The 20963-nt window shown below is 43.5% G+C and overlaps 2 protein-coding genes across 2 annotated transcripts in view; one reads left to right on the forward strand and one right to left on the reverse strand.

The window, feature by feature from the left end:
* The window catches only part of LOC133027682 (cytohesin-3-like), a 36903-nt gene extending 28751 nt beyond the window's left edge, over positions 1 to 8152 (forward strand). The window contains exons 10-13 of the mRNA XM_061094755.1: positions 563 to 639; positions 2435 to 2506; positions 2791 to 2945; positions 6411 to 8152. Of these exons, the coding sequence (XP_060950738.1) occupies positions 563 to 639; positions 2435 to 2506; positions 2791 to 2945; positions 6411 to 6483 (377 nt within the window). The 3' untranslated portion in view covers positions 6484 to 8152. The remainder of the gene's footprint in view (positions 1 to 562; positions 640 to 2434; positions 2507 to 2790; positions 2946 to 6410) is intronic.
* usp42 (ubiquitin specific peptidase 42) lies at positions 7232 to 20221 on the reverse strand. Its single transcript, XM_061094754.1, has 18 exons — positions 20153 to 20221; positions 17643 to 17877; positions 16770 to 16976; positions 16497 to 16607; positions 16183 to 16282; positions 15505 to 15572; positions 15330 to 15400; positions 15120 to 15202; positions 14920 to 15031; positions 14665 to 14805; positions 14220 to 14320; positions 13805 to 13970; positions 12994 to 13692; positions 12822 to 12904; positions 11578 to 12681; positions 10633 to 10940; positions 10481 to 10546; positions 7232 to 9586 (listed from the first exon to the last, which is right to left on the reverse strand). The coding sequence occupies exons 2-17, from the start codon at positions 17866 to 17868 to the stop codon at positions 10509 to 10511; spliced, it is 3618 nt and encodes a 1205-aa protein (XP_060950737.1). The 5' UTR covers positions 17869 to 17877; positions 20153 to 20221; the 3' UTR covers positions 7232 to 9586; positions 10481 to 10508.
* Between the last annotated feature and the right edge of the window lie 742 nt (positions 20222 to 20963).

Here is a 20963-nt window from a genome sequence, read left to right on the forward strand (position 1 = left end):
TTATGCTGCACGTGACGCAGACTGTACATCAGCCCCATTATGCTGTTGTGATTACATAGGTTAGTTGCATCACCGATGGTGTAATAAGGAGAAAATCCACTAATCCCAATAATCCACTTTTGTCTGATGAGTGAGGCAGATGGAGACTTTTTGTCTCTTGTAATGAAAATCTCTTCAGACCACATTCAGATATTCAACTGTAGAAGAATGGGTTCAGACAGGGAGTGATGTTAACTCCCTGTGTAAGAACTATTAAACTCATAAAATCTGTCCCTCTCGCCCGGCCACCCCAGTTGAATGCAGTTAGTGCTCACACACTCTGTACGTGGCGTGCACATGTCCCGTCCTCCTCCTGGAAGGTAACACAGGGTTCAACTGCCCCCCCCCAACACCCTCCCTCCTTGCGCTCGATCCAACTGCTACTCTGCTTGAGCCTAATAAAGCAGACGGATGGTGATCAGGAGCAGATGTGGCGCGTGGTCTCCTGCAGGTTAGCCTGCACGTGCACAAACACCGACACCTCTTCGGTTTGAAATCCAATGCCGTGTGTTTCTGTCCGCAGGCGGCCGTGTGAAGACGTGGAAGAGGAGGTGGTTCATTCTGACCGACAACTGCCTCTACTACTTTGAGTACACAACAGTGAGTAGGCCGATCTGTGTTTGTGTGTCTCGGAACTATGGATTGTTAATTATTTAATAATTCAATTATTTTTTCTTAGTTTCCTCTTCTTGAGGTAGATGAGGAGATTCATAACAATCTCATGATTCTATGCTCAATATGAAGCTGCAGCTAAATATTAAGCTTAGTTTCACACCAAGGTTAGAAACATCTTATCTTTTGGTGAAACCATAAAAGCCAAAATTTAAAAATAAGTTAGAAAAAATCCTTTCGGAATCTCAATTATAATTTCAAATGTTCAAATATTCACAATACTGAGTGTGTGAAACATATAATGTGTAAATACTTAGTATAGAAAGATAATGTGCACAATGACGATAAGTAAAGGAAACACATAAAATAAATCCTACAGTTGTAATTATTGTCTCACACACACACACACACACACACAGAGCGACAGACAAAGGTCTTTGCCTTTCAGCTCTGCTCTTTAACAGATGTTGCCCCTTTGACTTAAAGAAACCTCCCTTCAGCAATTAACATGAGGCATCATGGGAAACATCTGCAGTGTCTACTACGGCACACATCTGGCCCCCCCCGCTACGCTGGAAACCAAGTGCCTCCCCCATACCGCTGGGAGGTTCACCCCCACGCTTCAACCCAGGAACCCAGCAGCATCCCTAATGCTGAGGACGCACACCCTCCCCCAACACAGACACACACACACACACACACACACACACACACACACACACCCGCCAATCCGTCAGTACGCACACATACACGCTGCGGCGGTGCACACACTCAAATGGCACGCACACGGCCAGCTGTGAGGGGTTGTCCACAAGCATTTCCTCCCCCTGCTGTGCCCCCTCATTAGTAGGAGGATGACAAGTGGGACACAAGGCTGTTCCTCAAGGTCCCCCCCCAAACACACACACACACACACTTCACATCTGGACCCACAAGCACAATAGCAGTGGCTGGAGGATGGCGAGTGTAGGGTTACGTCTCCCTCGGGTGCTGTCCCTTACGTGACCAGGATGAATAAAAAACTCCAATGTGCTTTAATCACCATCTTGACTTTTTAAAACTTCATCAGGCTCAATATAATGTTAAGATAATAGTTAAAACACTTAAACAATTAAAGGTGCTACACGTAGCGTCAAAATAAGTTTATCTTGGCTTGTCTGTGAGCTATTATTTTGGATGTGTAGCTGATGAAATAGTTTTGAACAGAAAAATCTCCACCAGCCACATGTAGACAAGAGTGTGTGTAGGAGGATCTTTCACAACTACCCTTTTATAGCATGAAAATGGAGTTTGGCTGATCGGATTGCAGGCGGATAGAGTTTGACCACATGAATGTGCAGGTGTGGATGCACACAAGAACCATAAGGAGCCAGTCAGTCAATCCCCAATAGTCAGGGACACACAGTGAACACACCAGCATAAATGAAATTACGTCAATCCATATAGAGCAACTACACGGGCAGAAATAATAATCACACATAAGTAATAATTGCAGCTAGCAGACCCTAGCCAGAGAACACAAGAAGTAGTCCTCTCCTCGGTCCTCAGCTCAGGAAGCTATTCAAGACATTTGAGATGGAGAGAAGATGAGAGCCAGTGTCTGCTTTCAAGTTGGTTTGATGAAAGTAGACACGAGAGGAGGACGTGACGTGAGCGGGACCGAGCGATCAGATCTCAGGTCCGATCTGTCCTGGTCTTCATGTTAGTTAGTTGATTAAGAGACATGTAAGTTCTGAGTGAGAGATGTGTTGATGCTACGTTCTGTCTTTGTATGTGTCCCCAGGATAAAGAGCCTCGTGGGATTATTCCTCTGGAGAACCTCAGTATCAGAGAGGTGGACGAGCCAAGGAAGCCTGTAAGGAGCTACTTTTAAATTCACTAGATCGGCATTTTAATTTTCTTCGGCATCAATTTGTGCACAATCATGAATATCGGACTCCTAACATGCCACAAATCAATGAAAATGCTGAAAAATCTAGAAAGTAAAACTAAGTTCCCAGAAGTTTCATTTCAAATTATCCTGTAGTTTTTGCATAATCCGGCTAAAAAACACAAACAAAACCTCCTTGTTCCAACCTATATTTTCTGTGGGATGTTATTTGTTTTTCATCACACATATTTCTCTTGATCTCCTCCCAGAACTGCTTTGAGCTCTACAACCCCAACCACAAAGGTCAGGTGATCAAGGCCTGCAAGACGGAGGCGGACGGGCGGGTCGTCGAGGGCAACCACGTGGTGTACAGGATATCGGCCCCCACGCCGGAGGAGAAGGAGGAGTGGATCAAATCCATCAAGTAAGAGGCGGCGCGTTAGTGTGGATCCATTTACACTGAGGCGGCACTTAGCCAACACTGGGCCGCTCCCATGTGGGACGCTCTCATGTCTGACCTTGACTGTGAGAACGCAGCACGCAAACACATGGAGCTGTGAGCTTAAACACACACACACACACACACACACACACACACACACACACACACACACACACACACACACACACACGCTGGTGACTAAATGCGACTGCTTCTCACACTCGCACACAGATAACACTCCGAGGTGAGTTCTGCTCTGCTGGATAAGCTCACTTCCCTTTGATTAGCGCTTAGCAAAGACAAACACACACACACACACACACACACACACACACACACACACACACACACACACACACACACACGCGTCTCAGGCGCTGCTGTCCCTCTCTGCGCTCTCAGTGTGTTCTGGCAGACTCTACACCCCCGATTCGTCAGATCCACACACAGCCTGATTAACCAGGAGAGTGGAGGTGCAGCTGTAAATTGGACCCAGTGGGTAATTGATCAGCTCAGTGGTTATCATCCACTCGGCTGCAGCTCCACTGGCAAATATGATCAATATCTGAGCGAAAAAAATCATATTACACTGTCCTCCCCTGCTCTAATGATATTTGAAAAAACCACTTAGCATTGACAGATGTGTATCCATTAAGTGAAAGTGATGGGTTTTTCAGCGGAGTTACTGTAATCTTGGCGGCCTGGCGTCCAGCTAAAGGGAAAGAGGAGAGGGGTGCTCGCGGTTCCCGTGTGGTAGATTTCCAGTCGGCTGTCCTTCTCATGGCACATCGCGTGTGTGACGGGTTTCACACTCAGGCGTTCGAGTGCTTTAAGTGCAAATGCACACGTGTGAGCCCACAGTGATGTCACCCTCCTCAGACCTGATTCTGACACCCGTCTTGAGTGATCCCATCACGAAGGGTCAGAGTGAAGCCAAACTGGTCCTGAGGTCCGATCACTAAACCACATTCGGAGGTGGTCTGGGAAGTGAAGGACTCAGCCGGCGTCTCTGACTTGCAACAGTTTCACAAATTAACCAAGCGTGTTTTTACCCTTCTCCGTGTCCGTACGGTGATTTGTTGGTGACCACTGCCACAATATCAACACTGATCACCACATAATGACTGAAACTTCCCTCCAATTGGTCAAATCTTTCTTCACGGTCAAAGTTCCCCAAATCTGACTCCCCACAGCGATTTGTTCGGCCACAGAAAGCACAGGAAGCCAAAGCTGAATTCCCCTCCTCGCTTACACAGATTGGAAGTGGGAGGGAGAAGACTGATATAGTCACGTATGTGTGACAGGGACCTTACTCCTCTCTCTCTCACTACCTCTCTCTCTTGTCCTGACACACACACACACACACACAATTTTGAATCTTGAAACTGAGTAAAAACATCATAATTTGGTCGTTGAGGACAGAAATGACACTTGTTTATTTGCATATAGAACAGGGCGGTGAAATACATAAAGGTCACATTTTGGTGTGAACACACGTACTTGGTGCTGTCCACTTGTGATCAGATGTCTCAGGGTGGATGTTGATACCAGGTCGGAGCAGGACTGGAGTGTTTCAGTCCCGTTGAACACTGGGAGGTGGAGACTTCTCCTCTTCTTGCAGGAATGATACAGATCACAGATTTAACTTAGCGCTGCCTCAACCACACGTTTGACTCAGCTGCTGCGGTGACAGACTGTCCTGCAGTCAGCAGATTCACACACACACACACACACACACACACACACACACACACACACACACACACACACACACACACACACACACACACACACACACACACACACACACACACACACACACACACACACACACACACACACACACACACACACACACACACACACACACACATTTTATCCACACCTGACTCATCTGCATGGGTGGAAACTGCTCTTGTGGTAACTACACACAGAACTGGTCATCTCAGTGTGTCCACTGTTCTGCTGCCGGGAAACCTCTGGGTTACTCAGCGCTGTTCCGCTCTCTACTGTGTGGCACTGACAACTCACAAAGCAGCTACAGTCACAACCTCATAATAATAATAATAATTTCTTAAACTGACTGTGTAATGAGAAAAGTAAAAACTAGTAAAAAAATTGTTTGGGATTTTTTTGGACCAACCCCCTGTATGCTAACTGATGGACAGAACCATATCTTTGTTTGGTGGCCAGACACACAAAACAGAGTGGATGCTAATGTTATATGGCCACTTGATTAGGTATTAGGGACTTAATGAAATCTGCGATATCGTGAAAAAAAGTGTAACATGAACATTATAAAATCGTTCAATTCTTTCTCACTGTTTCTTTAAAAACGATGAAACCTCTTTGAATATTGAACAACGATAACTCTGCAGGCAACCACTAGAAAACAATTCCTGCTCCCCAAAAGAGGCCACACCTCCTAATGTGTGTGGTTCTTTCTTCATTATAAACTCAGCTTCCTGCACAATCTTGTCAAAGTCCTGACACTAATGGTAATGTGGTCCTCATGAGCCAAATGATTAAGTATAGCCTTTGTTTGTGATGCTCCTCATTTCTCATTTTAATGCAGGCGACAAGCTGATCCTCTGAAATTCCCTCCGTAAAGTCAATCGTAGCCTAATATTATGATTTTTTTCATATTACAACTTTATTCTCGTAATACTATGACTTTATTCTCATAATATTACGACTGCATGCATATAATACCTAAAACATGCTGATTTGCTGTTTAACAGCAGCTATGATTACTCGGCAATTTCCAGCTTCACAATTGTCACATTATGTCGTTAAGTTCAGTTACAAGCACACGGTTGTGTTTGATGTCCCCATAAAATATACAGTGAAAACTAACATGAATCGTCATAGTAACATAAAAGAAACTTTATCCAATGAATCAATAGGGAACCATCACACTCATCGTACCCTCACAGTTTGAAATAATAATCAATAAAGCGTTCGGATGCTTTGCTGCATTCTTTCTTTTTCGTTTTGTGTGGATAACATAAATAGCAAGATGTTGAGATATTTATAGCCCAGCGAGTGGAGTGAGTGAAGAACAGGTTTCCGGGGGTGAAATCATTGCAAACGTCAGGCTTTGGTGTTGATCACATGGCAGATGGTTTTTCCTTTTTTTATAAAACCTGACAGAATACAGTGCAGGCACAGGAAGTGATGTTTTGTAGGGTGCATTGACTGATGGAGACAAGATGGATTAAGGTCAGAGTTGTACATTGACAATTTACTCAATCTAATCAAGATTTAGTCCGATCAAGTTCTAAACATCACACACTGGTTGTGTTTGACGTTTTCTTTAAGCTCTATTATAGATTTCAGCCTCTTTTTACGGGTAATTCTTAAAATCAGTGCAAGACTCAGAAATGTGTGCAGGTGTGATGTGGTGGACAGTTCAGTGACGTGCTCCTTCCTCTCCTCTCCCCACAGAGCGAGTATCAGCAGGGATCCTTTCTACGACATGCTGGCCACCAGGAAGAAGAGGATAGCGAATAAGAAATGATGTCCGCCCGCGCTCCACATCCTCCTCGTCTTCATCACTGCCCTCTCTGTGACCAGCACGGCCCCAGGAGACACAGGTGGGAGTTTGGGGTCAAGCTTGTCTCGGAGCCGGAGGATCATCTGACGTCAGATCAGAGCCGAGGCGAAGGTTTAGATGGAGAATAAAGGACCTGCAGGATCTTCACCAAGCCGGATGTTCATTGAGGACCACAGTTTACGGGCGGAGCAGCCACGGCTGGAATCATAGGACATTTTTGCGTAATGTGTCTGTGGCACTGCTGCCCTCTGCTGGACTTGTTGTGAACTTCATCTAGTGCACAACAAATGCACGGGCTGGATGTAAAACCTGCATCCCTCTGGTCTCTCTCCACCTGGTGAGGTCGGTCACCTCCAGACGCCAACATTTCATTCTTTAATTTTCTCGTGCATCAGCAGTTGCCGACGCCAATGTTTCCCGTGAACTACCGGGAAGCCTGGAGTTTTTAAATCAGCTGGTCTGATTGTTGTGTTTCTGTTGTATATGCAAACTTACTGATTTAACCAAGAAAATGACAGCCAGGCTCATATTCATCTGTAATTAAGTGTGTGCCACCTTATTCCCTCTTTGAAAACGAAGATGCATACGATTCAGAGGAAAAAGTACCACACACATACTTAGAGGAATTACCCTTTCAAGTGGCCACTCTTGCATCATATATATTAGTTCTGTACCGTAACATATTGAAGATGCATCTCTGTGTTCATTTCTTTTGTATTTATTTGCTTATTGTTTTTAACAAAAGAGGCAGCCCCAGACTCATTCCATTATGCATGTATAATATATAATGTACATACCGGTTTATTTTCTTTCTTTGATGTATTTATGTAGCATGTCAGTCATAACAGCCATAGCCTGTACCCGTTCACCTTTTAGTTCAACAGTTTATAGTAGTGGAAGTGGCACCTTGTGCGGAGCAGTGAAGTCTCCTCACACTGTGTTTTTACTGAAGGGATCAGAAAATGTGATGATTCATGAGAAAAACTCACATTACAGAGAGAGACCTAATGGTGTTTTTACCCCCTATCTTTATTCAAGAGTGTGTTCTTTCAGTTTGTGAGCTGGGCCTATTTCTCAGATTTTGTAATGCACTCATTCAAAACCCTGCACTTGTACTCAAACATTCCCTTTTTTTATAGTTGCTAGTCACTGTTTAGAGAACATAAAAAGAACTTGACATCCTTGATTTTTCCGCTCCATGTTGACCAGAGATCTGCTGGATTCATTCTCAATGAAGGGCGGGACCATTTGACTCGTAGTAACTACACCTGGCATTCTATTGGTTAGGGAAGTGGACTAGAAATAGACTTGTTGCACAATAACATCCAAGCACAAGCAGGGAGCTATTTGATTGTGAGCGCATGGTTTTGACAGAGCATTACAAAATCTGAAAATGAAATCAATGGGTCCTGGTGTCAAAGATGACACTCTTGAAATAAGATGGGAGAAAAAAAACATACTCACAGGACATGGTAAGTTAAAAAAAAACAAAAACGTGCAGAACGTGAATGCCGACTGGAATCCCAAGGTCCATCAAACCGACCCACATTGTTTTGGTGCAGGTTCCCCGGTTTGATCTTGGGTAAACCGCTCATGTGAAGACTTTGTATTAAAACACATGCTGATCAGTGAACAGTGTCTGTGTGAATTCAGTGAGAAGAGCTTGACTCTTTGGTATTTTACACCCGAGCAAAGGTCTTTGCTTCTCGAACAGCTAGAAAAGTGTGTGTTCAACAACATCTGAATAAAGAGCGCCACCACTTTCAGTCCTCGCTAATACATCCTGATTCGACCGTTTGCCCTTCAAGAAGCTGAATACAATCAGTCTATTCTGTGTGATACAAGAGCTTTCTAAAACACCCTGGCAACTCTTCTCACTAAAGATGTATCATTCATTTCAATGCAGCTTGTAAACGTCAAAGACCAAGAACAAATTACAATTGCAGACATGAACAAATGTATTTTAAGGCTTTTACCTTATACAATGTATAAATTCTGACATGCTAAAATAAAAAGGTATAACAGCAGTTTTTCAAACGTCTGTCCAAAATTGAAAAACACAACATAACAAAACAAAACAAAAATCAATCCATACTCCAAAGAACATGGTCAAAATGAACAAGTGTTGTTCTAAAAACAAAAACAAAACAAAACATCTACTGCTAATCCTGATACAGGATCTTTTTGTGCATATAAAATAACTGATAGTACAGTTCAAAATTTGATTCACAGTATTATTTTATGATGCTAGAAGACACAAACTTTATTTTTCATAAAAAGCAAACACACATGGTCCACAGCGATGATAAATGTTTGATGCTTTCTTTCTGAACATTTAAAAAAAGAGCGAGTGAGAGAGTTGTGATGTAGGCGAGACAAAACTCCTCCTCTTGTGAAAAAAGGTACAAAATTACAGAGTGAATCTTAGGCTTCAGAGCAAAAATGGAAACGGTAAAATAAAAAAAGGAGAAAAACGTACGCAGGGAAATGTCCTCAAGTCTGTCCAGGGTTAAAGTGGAGGTACCAGTCAGCGAAGCCTTGTTCCCACCACTGAGCTTGTCCGCTTCGTTCGTGAAAATCTCCCTCCTGCAGTTTATCCGCTCCCAGTGGGATGGATGTAAAACCTCAGAAGCTCTGTAGATATAGTGACATCTTGAACTTTCAGTCAACATGATGCCTTGACAGTTTGACTCTTAGCCAACTTCCCTTTTGTTTAATTCTTATTTGAAGCGGGTGGATAATCCGTAATGGGATGTTCGACAAGTTTTTCGAGTCCTGAGTTCCACTGAGCAGCAGTTGAGATGTTTTAAGCTCCAGGCTTTGTTTGTGTTCATACGAGTATATATTAATATTTTCATCATAAATGTTCAACAAGGTGACCGTTATTTTTTTTACCCATAGTTAAAGAGAATTACGGCAAATAATTAACGCCTTAAAAAAAGATTTTCGGAATATTTTAAAACACTTAAATTTTGGTAAAAATACAATTTACTCCCAACGAAGAAGAAGCACCATGTCATTAGGTCGTTGATTTCATTCCTCTGCTGTTAAAATGTTGTTGATGTGCCTGAAATGAAAAAGAACAGACCATGTCAAAATCGGTAGGCAGAACTATGAGCTTAAACATGTGGAGATACTGGGCCACCAGCATCAGAAATGCCTCCAATACTGGAAAAAGTGCCGGGTCAGAGTACTTGAATCTATAAACCGATCCAATACCATATATTTTAAGTATTTAAGTTTCAGCCAGATAAAACAAGCAATTTTCTTTTCCCTGAAATCACTTCTTTAATATCTTTTTTGCTCCAAAACAGCACTTGTGCCCTAACTGCCACTGGCAAGTACTGTTTTTAGCATGGGGAAGAAGGAATTTCCTGTAGTGTAGCGTTAGCTAGAGCTAGCTTCAATGTCAGCAATTTGGCAACATTTCACACAGGATAGTCCCACAGCTAAAACTTCCACTTCAAAACTTCAGTCTGGAGGGATTGCACCTGTGTCATTAGTTATTTGAAAAACCATCATACGAAAGAGCAGGAGTTCACCCAGGCGAAGGGAATTCAACTTTTTAAACTGCATTCAAGCAACAAGATAAATTTAACAAAGAGCCTCGCAACCAATTTGTTGAGTTCATCACCGTGTATTTAGAAAAGATTTATTTGTGTTCTTTTTCAGTGACGACTGTGAAAGAAGGTCCCCATAGAAATTGTTTTTATGTAGTTGGTCATTTTCAGTCTAAGTAATACAGTCTTTAACCTGAGCCAGGACAAACAACAATGATAGCAATCAATCAGAAATTAAAATACATATATTTTTTGAAATGCAATGGTATCAGATCGGTTCTCTTTATCAGCCAATACCAAAAGTCCAGGTATTGGAATCGGTATCGAGAAGGGATACAGTTTATTAGCATTGACAGTAGTAGAGCAAACAGTGATGATCAGTAAAAAGGACGCCCACTCACAGAGTCAGTGTTTGATGCCACTGGAGAATCAGTGGGAGTTGCCATTGGTTCGACTGTAACCGTTTCCTAGAAAACAAGATGAACGCTTTAAACTGACACACAGCATTTAATTCAGCTATAGCATGGTTTGTATGTGAAAGTACATGTAATACCTGTGTGTCCATTGAGATGGTGGTGAGTTGAACCATTGGTGGCTGAAATGGGCTGGGAGGGGGATAGATGGTCAATGCGAGGATCAGCGTAGTCTGTGCGCCGGTGTTTTTCTGGTGGAGAACCGTAGATGTCTGTAGCGTCCTCGGTGTCACAGTTACTCCGCTGGCGGCTTTCACGTTCCTCGCTGCTTCTGTTCTTGTTCCTCTGGGCTGGGCTGTGCTGCTTGGACTCGTCATCCCGCTGCCGCCTGATTTTCTTCTTCTTCCTTTTTATTTCAGCCATTCTGTCTGAATCCACGTCAGAATTTCTAGGATACGGTGGAAAACACATGATTAGTCTTAATCCACAATTAACTGAGATCTAAGGCTTTGTCTGAACTATGACTAAATCTATTTCAACTTTCGTTGACGAGACGAGACGAAAATGTTGGTGGTTGACTTAGTCACAATTTTAAAAACATAATCGTATCAGGCCATCATGAAGTACCCGGAGCGGCGAGTGTGTGTGTCTGTGAGTGTGTGTGTGTGTGTGCTCCCGTTGACTAAAACTAGACTAAAATGTTCTGAGTTTTCGTCGACGAAAACTAGACTAAAACTAAGAAGGATAAAAATGACTAAATGTGACTAAAACTAATATGCATTTTCATCCAAAGACTAAGACTAAGACTAAATCAAAAATAGCTGCCAAAATTAACACTGGGGCCCAGACACTTTTATTATTTATTAACCATGTGAAACATTTATTAAAATATCAAGAAAAAGTGCCAATGTAACAACAGCATCTGAGGAGACATCTTCAAATGTCTTGTTCTCTTGACTAAAAGGCCAAAACTCAAAAATAAAAAAGGTAACATTTATAAAGCAGCAAACTTTACATTTGAGAAGCTGAACACAGAATGGTCAGCATTTTTCTCCTTGTAAAAATGGATCAATAGTATCGCTCACCCGCTCTCTCTGTGTCTGTCTTTGTCCTTTGACTTCTTTTTCTTCTTGCTCTTTTTGTGTTTTTTAGAGTGAAAGGCCTCAGGGCTGTCGTCTCTCTCCTTGCTCAGATTATCAGCAGCCCTCCTGTGATTTTGATCGTCTGTGTTTGGAGCTGCTCTCGACATGGAGAGAGGAGGCAGAGGCGGCGAGTCTTTGTACTTTGCCGATGTTTCTGACACTGTGGCAGGAAAGGAAGTCTCCTCTTTTGAAGGGTAAGAGTTCCTCTCCCTGCCGTTGCTCTTCTCCTTCGTTACCCGGGATTCTCGACTCTCCTGCTGCCACCTCCAGCGACTACGAGACTCTTCGCGGTGGGAGTGACCGTTCCCCCTCCGCTCACAGTCCCGATCCTCTCTGGATCGATGGCGCGAGTAATGGTGAGAGGACCTGTCGCGGTTGCACTCCCTGGGGTGGTGGACAGTTCGCTCATAGCGACGTTCAGCGTCCCAGTCTCTGTAATGTCGATCGTGAGGAGACAAATGATCACTGTGCAAGCGATGATCGCGGCGATGATCTCGGTAGTCCTGTCTATGCCGGTGCCGATCACTGTAACTCTCCCGAGCTGGGCTCCGGTCCCTGTAGTGTCTCTCTCTGCTCCAGTCAGAGTGCAGCCTGTCTCTGGATTGGGAATATTGTCCAACGCTGCCACTAGAACTGGGCTTGGACTTTTGCTGCTCCTTGGCGTCTGTTCTTCTTTCCATCCCTGCTGTCGGCTCTTTTTTCTGTGGTAAATTCTTGGATTCATCACCACTTATGCCAACATTCTGTGGAGCAGCAGATGCCCCACTGGTGCTCTCGGAGCGGTCTGCCGGGGTGGATAAGGCCGCTGGGTTGCCGTGATGTGCAGAGGAGGAAGCTGATTCTCCAGATGCAACAGAATGGGTGTTTGTAGCAGTAGCTGAAGGTGGAATGCTAACAGTGGAGGGTGCTGTATGCTGAGGCAGAGGTTCAGACACACATCTAGGCTTTTTGGGAGGAGAGGGGAGGGGCTGGCTTTCACTGGCAGCAGGATGGATGCTCCGAGAAGAACAGGTCTGTGATGACGAGGCTAAATTATAAGTCTCTTTGCTGGGAAAAACAAAACAGACAAGCAGATTAGAAATGCTCTATCCCAAACCTTTAGGATAATTACAATTAGAACTTAATAATTCACTAAATAAAATAAATAAATACAACGTGTCTTGCTCACAGTCAGAGTGTTACATTACCTTGTTGGACTATGGTCACCATCTAAACCATTAGCAGCAATGGAAGCCAGCGAGGACAAAGATCCAGGATCACCGCCAGAGATCTGAAGGACATAATTAATTTTTTATTAAAAAAAACGTATTAACACAAATAATGAATATAAATCTATAGAAATAACGCAAAGCATTTTACCTTGTCAGAGGTGTTGTGTCCATTCATTTTGTGTTGTCCATAATGTTGTACGTTTTGGCCTGATTTAGAGACGCCATACATTAACCCGTTACTATTATGGTGCACTTCTGACTCTCTGTTTGTGGCTTGAGGAGATTTCTCAAAGACGCCTCCTGTTCCGTTGTTTCTGTTGAGGTGAGACTTAGCTAAGCAGCCATTATCCAGAGCGGCACAGTTCTCCTGGTCTGATTCCTCAGAAGACTCCTGGCCGTACGGCACCAGGAACGATGCTCCATTACCTCGAGTGTGGTGATTGCCGTTATGGCAAGACATGCCGTTAAGGTTGTGAAGCTTACGTGGAATGAACCGAACGTCTGAGTGGATGTCTGAGGTAGACTGTGAGGAGGATAGAGAGCTGGAGGAGGAGCCGCTGGCAGAGGAGCCGCTGGCAGAGGAGCCGCTGGCAGAGGAAGGCTGGCTGCAAGAGGATGAGGCGGAGGAGGAGGATGGGCGGTTCTGCTTGCTTTGTCCAATGCAAAATGAAAGCTTCTGACGTTTGTCATGGTCTGGGATCATTGTGGGCCGGCTGATTGAGTGCGAGGAAGAGGAAGAGGAAGAGGCCAGTCCATGGTTAGGTTTTCCAACACTACTGCTGGTGCTGGGCTTGGAGCTTGTGGGAGAGTCCCTCAGAGATCCATTCCCATTGACGTAGAGAGTGCTCTTAGAAGGAAACATCAGGTTCACAAGAAAATATTTGTTGTGAACACCAACTAGAAACTGAAACATGATAAATTAAATCACAAGTAGTTTGACATTAGCACGTGTGCAGTACCTTGGTCATGTGTGGGGGCAGCTGGGGACCTATAAAGCCAATGTTGTTGTGATGGACGGTGTTGTTGATGCGTGATATCACCACCGGGCGAGGTGACGACTGACCAGGGATTCCAGGGTTGTGGTTCATGTGACTGTAGTCAGCTGTTTTTTTCCCATCACTGGACCTGATGATACCGAAAGGAAGGTACATCTACATGACCATATTCATTTTTTTTCTTCTCATCAAAATGGATAAATAACTAGAATGGCAATCACTAGAGAACTTGATTATCGAAATTTTACCTTTTTATAAAGAATCTAAAAGCATATTCTTAATTACTTTAGTTACTCCTCAGTTAGAACATTTTTTGATTACACTTCTTCATCTTGTTAAGTTAGACCAAATAAATTACACACTATTGTGGTTTACTCACTTTATGTAGAACAGGACATAGGCCTGCTGGTTCAGAACAGTACTGATGTCGCTGACGGACACAGAGGAGTCGTTCATCTGATACCACTGACCATTGCTCGCCTGTGAAACAACAGAAGTGTCAGCAGATTTGCAACAGATTCACCCTTTTTATCCAAATGTTTACAATAGTCTCTGGAAATGATTTTTAAAGTTGAGAAATCTGAGTACAAATATAACCATATAAAAATGTGTTTTAAGACATATTACAATAGAATATTATTCCTAAATGTTTCCAAGTTTTGTCTTTTTAGTCTTTTCTCAGTTCAGTCTATTTAGTGGGAACTCTGCATTTATCTCTGCTACATTGAGTTGTTGATGAAGTGTTGAGATAAACGTGTGCATGTACACTTGGCAAAAGCAGTGTCCTGATAGAGTAGAACAGTGATCTGTAGCATTGCCCATACCTTAATATAGCAGAGGTAGTGTCCAGCGTGACAGCTGTATCCAGAGTGGACCAGCACAGCGTACAGGCCGTAGAGTTGGGACTCTCCTTGAGTCTGAGACATGAACGGTCGCAGGTCCAGGTACTCTGGATATTTTATATCCTATTGGACACAGAGCAACCGATTAATATCAAACCAAAAAATCTAATTTTCCCTTTACTGCTTAGTGGAGCCACACTATGACTGTAGTATGACTCTGAATTTGCGATCGTGTACCTTTGTAATTTTGCCTCCACTGAAGTTTGCAAAGCGTTTGAGTGAGAGGGTGAGCACGGTGGAGTTGCGGTGGATGCTAAATCTCTTCGAGGCTGTGACCATTTTTTTGCACCTTAGGGGGACAAATGTTGGGTGGTTAGTCGACAAACTGACAAATGAATAAAAACACTTTTTTTTTTTTTAATTATCTGACAACTTACTTGGTGCATTTGTAGGAGTTTTCTCCATCCAGCTGCTCCGGCTTAACAAACTGCTCCAGAGCCTTTGAGACGCTTGAAGCCATCTGTGTTGAGAGACAAATCTATTTGAGAGTCTTGAACCATTATAATAGACCAAATCTGAATTTACATTTTGTCACACATTTGCAGTAAATCAGACTCACAAGTGACTTGAGAATTTTGAGGAATTACCTTAATTTCCAGAGTGATGTCTAAAAAGGGGTCAAATGTATCTGAGACTGCGTTGCAGTTTAAACATTTAACTGGAAAATAAAAAGACAAGACAGGGAAATTAGTCAGAGAAGAAACAAAAAACATGAATAAGAAGAAATGAATCATGAAAATAAAATTAACACTTATGTCTTACCTCTGGACCTTAGATACCCGCCAAATACTTGATGGATGAAAGAAGTTGCCTGTGTCTGCCTGTCCAATCTGTCACAGAAATATATATTAGAAATTATATCACAAATCAATGTTTTCAGTCTATACTGAAACAGAGAAAAGTCAAATTTCTAGTATTTTCCAGTGACAATTCTCAAAATATTACAGCCCCAAAAAGCAGGAGAGATATAGGGGAGGAATGAGACCAAAGAGTAATTAGTGGAGAGGCCAGCTACTAGTACCATTGTTAAAATGATTATTTAACAGTCTCCTGAAAACCACAATGGCCAGCAGTGCATCTATTAAACACACCCTGCTCTTAACTTTAAGTAAAAAATACATGGATGCTTCATATTGGTTCAAAACCTACTCGGCAACATTGCTCAGCACTGATTTCCTATATTTCAGCAGTAAAAAAGAATACTTCGGATAATCTACATGGACTTTTTATGCAGAATTTATCCAGGATGGGCTCTAAAATGCTCAATGGATTGACAAAATGTCTAGATTAAAAATGTCCTTCGAATTTCACATGCCTGATTTAAGATCATGACCTGTAAATCTAATAAGAATAATATGAATATATTGGGACAACCTTTGAAAGTAAACATGATTGCGTCTCATCCCTTTCATATGTGAAACAGCTTCGGCTCAAACTTACTTGGTTCCAGGTAAGCAGGACTTTTGCATAGCATCCACTGTGTACCGCAGGAATTCATGGGCATCCTCTTGGCTTCCATAGCGGAAGTGCTTTGCTATCCCTGTGAGGGGAAAAAACACAATGGAGGAGGATATGTTAGCTTGGTAAATACCAACAGTGCTTCTAACAGAAGATAACTAAATTGATACTCCCACTAGATAGATTCCCTCCAAAATAAAAAGGTAAACAACAGCACAGCGCCTCCTGTCATTCATTTTAGGTAAATGTTTTGTATAAGGGCACAACTTCAGCATTCTAGCTTTACAAATACTTACTTTTGAGCTGATTAAGCACACCAATGGGCTTGATGACATTCCCAGAGTTGGCAAAGACCTGAATGATGTGGTTTTGCATGGAACACATCATACAGAACCCCGCCTCGTGACCTAGTGCAGGGAAAGGTTCACAAAAACACTGATAAGTAAGACATTATTCAGACATGAAAACAGCTCATAGAAGGTGCTAAACTTATATGTATTTTATCACCTTACAAGTACACAAAAACATGGGCTCAAAGACCCACCATGAAACAATGAACACTAGCTCACATGTTTTAGCGTGCTCGCCTGTCAGCAAGTAGTTAGCAAATGGAGGCGTGTAGGTGAGACACTGCAGCGCTGAGTTGAGGAAGCATGTGTTCCCCATGTTCTGCAGGCCGGCACCGATACGGTGAACCTGGGTCCACTTCAGGATGAGGCGGTCTGGAGGGAAGAGGACCTTCTGCGGCAACTCAATGCCATCACCACTGCTGATCACTAGACAAACAGAGGGACATCATTGCATATATCAGATTTAATGTATTTACCAGATCGAGGTCAAATACTTATACAATGCCCATTTAAGTATAATCTGACACCTTAAAGTCATTGCTGATATTCTAAAATGTGATTCTTACGAATGTGTAACACTGTAAAACAAGCTGAGGGAAAACAATAGAACATAAATAGTTTGCAATTTCCCCTGAACAAGTCAGATACTGCTCTTTATATCAAAACAACAAGTGTGTCACAAGCTCAAATGATTGATCATGCTCCGGCTTCAAAACTGGCTTTGTTACATAACTAGATAAATGAAGGTAGAGTGGAAGCAGCAACATCACACCCACAAAACAAGTTGTGCCACACTCCCATACAGAAACCGGAGCCAACAGAAAGTTGACCAAGCAGAGCAATTATTTCCAGATAATAATTCTCAACCGTCCTGTAGGAGTAGGTCACTTAAAACATCACAGCCATTCAGCAAAGGAAAATAGATACGTGGTATGTGCAACAACAAATGAATTACCTTCAGACATTTCTGATGTCATTTTTTTTTTACCTTTTGCATCTGATCTGACAAAAGTGTGAGGAATCATTTCTAATATGAGTGGCAAAATCTTTACATTTGTCTCAAGTACAAGCTTAACTGTTGCTTGCTCCTACCTTGCTCCTTCGGCCGGTCCCCAGATGAGAGAGAACTATGGTAGAAGGCCGCACCAGGTGTCGGGCCCAGGCAGCCTCCTGGAACCTTCAGCCGAGGAGAGTCACCCGCCCCCCAGCTGCTGGAACAGCTGCCGTCCATCCCCGCGTCTCCACTGGTGAAGGGAGATCGGTTACACCCGACTGACTCGTGGCCAGACTTTTCCGAAGATCTGTCAACTATGGTCATTGTTCATTGCTGTATGAGGAGAAAAACAGAATTGTACAACTTAAATATCTTTTTCTTAATGGGATGTATTTAAAGGAAGACAATGTATTTCTTAACAAGGGTTGTAAAAGCAGAATTATTCAGATACTAATCAATACTTAAAATGAGTGTCGGAGTAGATACTAATTTGCAACAGAATCGATACCAATGTCCTCCTCCAGTTGACTCAAAACTTCACAGAGCACTGCTGCAGACAGGCAGACACACAAACCCTCCAATCACTAGCAGCTGAACCTAGAACGCTGGTTGATGCCGCCACACTGAGCAAGTGTCGCCAGTATAAAACTAACTTAACGTGGCAACTGCTGCTGCTGAACAGCCATCGTGAGTCAAACAGCTAAAGTGCTGTTTGGAAGCATTTTGCATACAAGGTAAAAACATAAGTAAACAATGCGACAAAGTGGTGGCGACAAAGTCGAGAAGCACAATAAACTTGGCGAAGCATCATAGAGACTTACACCCTCGTCTTTATGATGCATTTGCAGGTCGGTAGAGCTCCTGTTTCAACAACATTGAAGTATTAAACAGTTGTTATAAACGTTAACAGCAAGACAAGTTAAAGATCCAGTGTGTAAGATTATGTGAAAAGGATGTATTGATAGAAATTGAATATAAAATAATCTTATTGATGTTTTCACTCATGTGTAATCATCGAAAATATAAAAATGTGTGTCTTCTTTACCATGGAAGGGGCCATTTATATTCAAATACTTTACATTTACTTCTGGAGAGGGTCCTCTCTATGGAGGCTGCTATGTTATTTACAGTAGCCCAGACTGGACAAACTAAACAGCTTTTGAGTTTGTATGACGACAGAAGTCTACCACAGGTTCTCTATCATGTTTTGGAGGGCAGGGTGAGAGGCAATCAGCAGCACACCACTAGATATCACTACATTTTACACACTGAATCTTTTACCTCAGCGGTTAAACTATTAGCAATTAGCTGATAGCCACAGAAGCCGGCTGTAAAATTATTAAGCTAGCGGCTATGGATAAAAATTAAACGACTGAAGTCATTGTGGGAGTTGGACCGCAGACGTTATCAGTGCATTCCGTCTGTAACGTTAGTAAACAGTGTTCATTCAACAGGATCATACCATTGTTTTTGTTTGAAAAGTGTTGCGTTTCTCTTAAAGTCTCAGATTTAGAAAAGCCTTACCTGTATTATGACCACGAAACACATACGTATGTGCCTTTGGATGTCAGATCAAAGGCGAGTGTGAACGCACGTAAACGGGGCGATACAACTTTAACATACAGCGCGCGCACCCGTATTAAGCTAGCGACTATGGCTAAAAATAAAAGGACTAACGTCAAAGTTGGAGCTGGACACCAGACGTTCTCAGTGCTGTCCGTCTGTAGCGTTAGTAAACAGTGTTCATTCAACAGGATAATACAACGGTTAGTGTTTGAAAAGTGTTGCGTTTCTCCTACAGTCCCAGATTCAAAAGATGCATGCCTTTGTTGCAACAACGAAACGCATACGTATGTGCCTTTGAAGACGTCAGATCAAAGGCGAGTGTGGACGCATGTAAACGGAGCGATACAACTTTAAACACACAGCGCGCGCGCTCCCGTGGAGGGCAATCACTTTCTGGCACACGATCGTTTTCTGGCACGACACCTGCAGCCTGGCTCGGGTCGGCTAGCAGCCGGCTGCTAGGCCTGTAGCACGCAGCACCGCGACACTTCAATAAAACCCGCGCTAACGCTCCGTTTAACCCGGCGTGGGGGACCCGGCTCTGCCCAGGAGCCCGAGCCCCTCGTCGCAGACACTGGCCCGGGACCACCGAGGGCGAGCGAGCCGCGGGAGAAGCCGCCGCCGCCGCCATGGAAACAGCGACACGAACGCAGAAGCTAACGTTACGTGCGGCGGCGGCACTCGTGTGTTCCTCTCGATGCTAACGCGGCTAGCTGCCGCTGCTACACGACGGACGCTCTCTGACATGGCGGGGAGGGACACAGCCATTTTCTCCACGCGTCCGAGCGCGCGGTTCCGCCTTCCCGTACGAAGCAGCCGCGGGTTCGGAAGCTGGAGAACCGGGTAGCGAGCCGGGGAGCTTAGCTAGGAAAGGAGGGGCTCGGTACCGGCGGCTGTGTGCGCCCGCTGCGCTGCTCTCCCCGACATGACAGAGGAACCGGTGTCGGGCTACTACAGCGGACCCGTGCGGCCCAGGCCCGAGCAAACGTCCCGGCTGCACCATGCCGCTGCCCCCGGATCGCGAACCAAACAACACACTCACCTGGAATCTGTTACGAACACGTTAATAGCGCCGGTAAATCCATTCCTCATTTCCAGCGGGTGTCCGGCGGTGAACAATGACGTAGCTTATTGCCCCACGGGTACATCCGGGCACACGGTATGAAACGAGGCTCGTGATTGGCTGCTTCGGTGATTTCTCGGCGAGGAACGTGTTTCGGGAAGATCCGTCGCATGTACACACCTCCGACCGTGGTACATGATGTTCAGCCCACAATCCCACTCTGTGTATACCGCCACGATACACAGTCTGGACAGAAACGCCACGATGAACACATCGCTGCAACAGCACCTGTCATCTTTGCATTATTTGAACAACCGACAATATCGTATGCCAGTTTTAGGAGATTTCCCGCGAGTACAGCCAGTAAACTTGGCGTTAGGGTAATACAATAAATATCTAACCTACTATTCAAAATTTGAAATCCTGTTTGTTCAGTCCTATCGTTATTGTCATCATGTTCTACATTTTTCTACATTAGAAATGTTATAGAAAACACACAGAATATTCTGAAATTAAATATTAAAGAAAAACATTTACATAAAGAAAATGTTATGTCTACTCCTCTGCTACTCTGAAAACAAATTATTATTGTTTTGTCAGATATTTTCCGCTCTATTTCCAGTGTCCTTGCCACAATATGTGCGTTATATTATAGCTGGTGGCCTCAGATAATTTCCTGGCTAAAACCAGACAACCCGATTGACCTGAAAGCACAGATCATATATCTCTGCTGAGAAAAATATAGATTACTGGGTGCCCATAACATTTCCTATCGTAAAGTATGAAAGTT

Source organism: Limanda limanda, chromosome 21, assembly GCF_963576545.1.
Source record: "Limanda limanda chromosome 21, fLimLim1.1, whole genome shotgun sequence".
In the NCBI taxonomy this organism is placed as follows: domain Eukaryota; kingdom Metazoa; phylum Chordata; class Actinopteri; order Pleuronectiformes; family Pleuronectidae; genus Limanda; species Limanda limanda.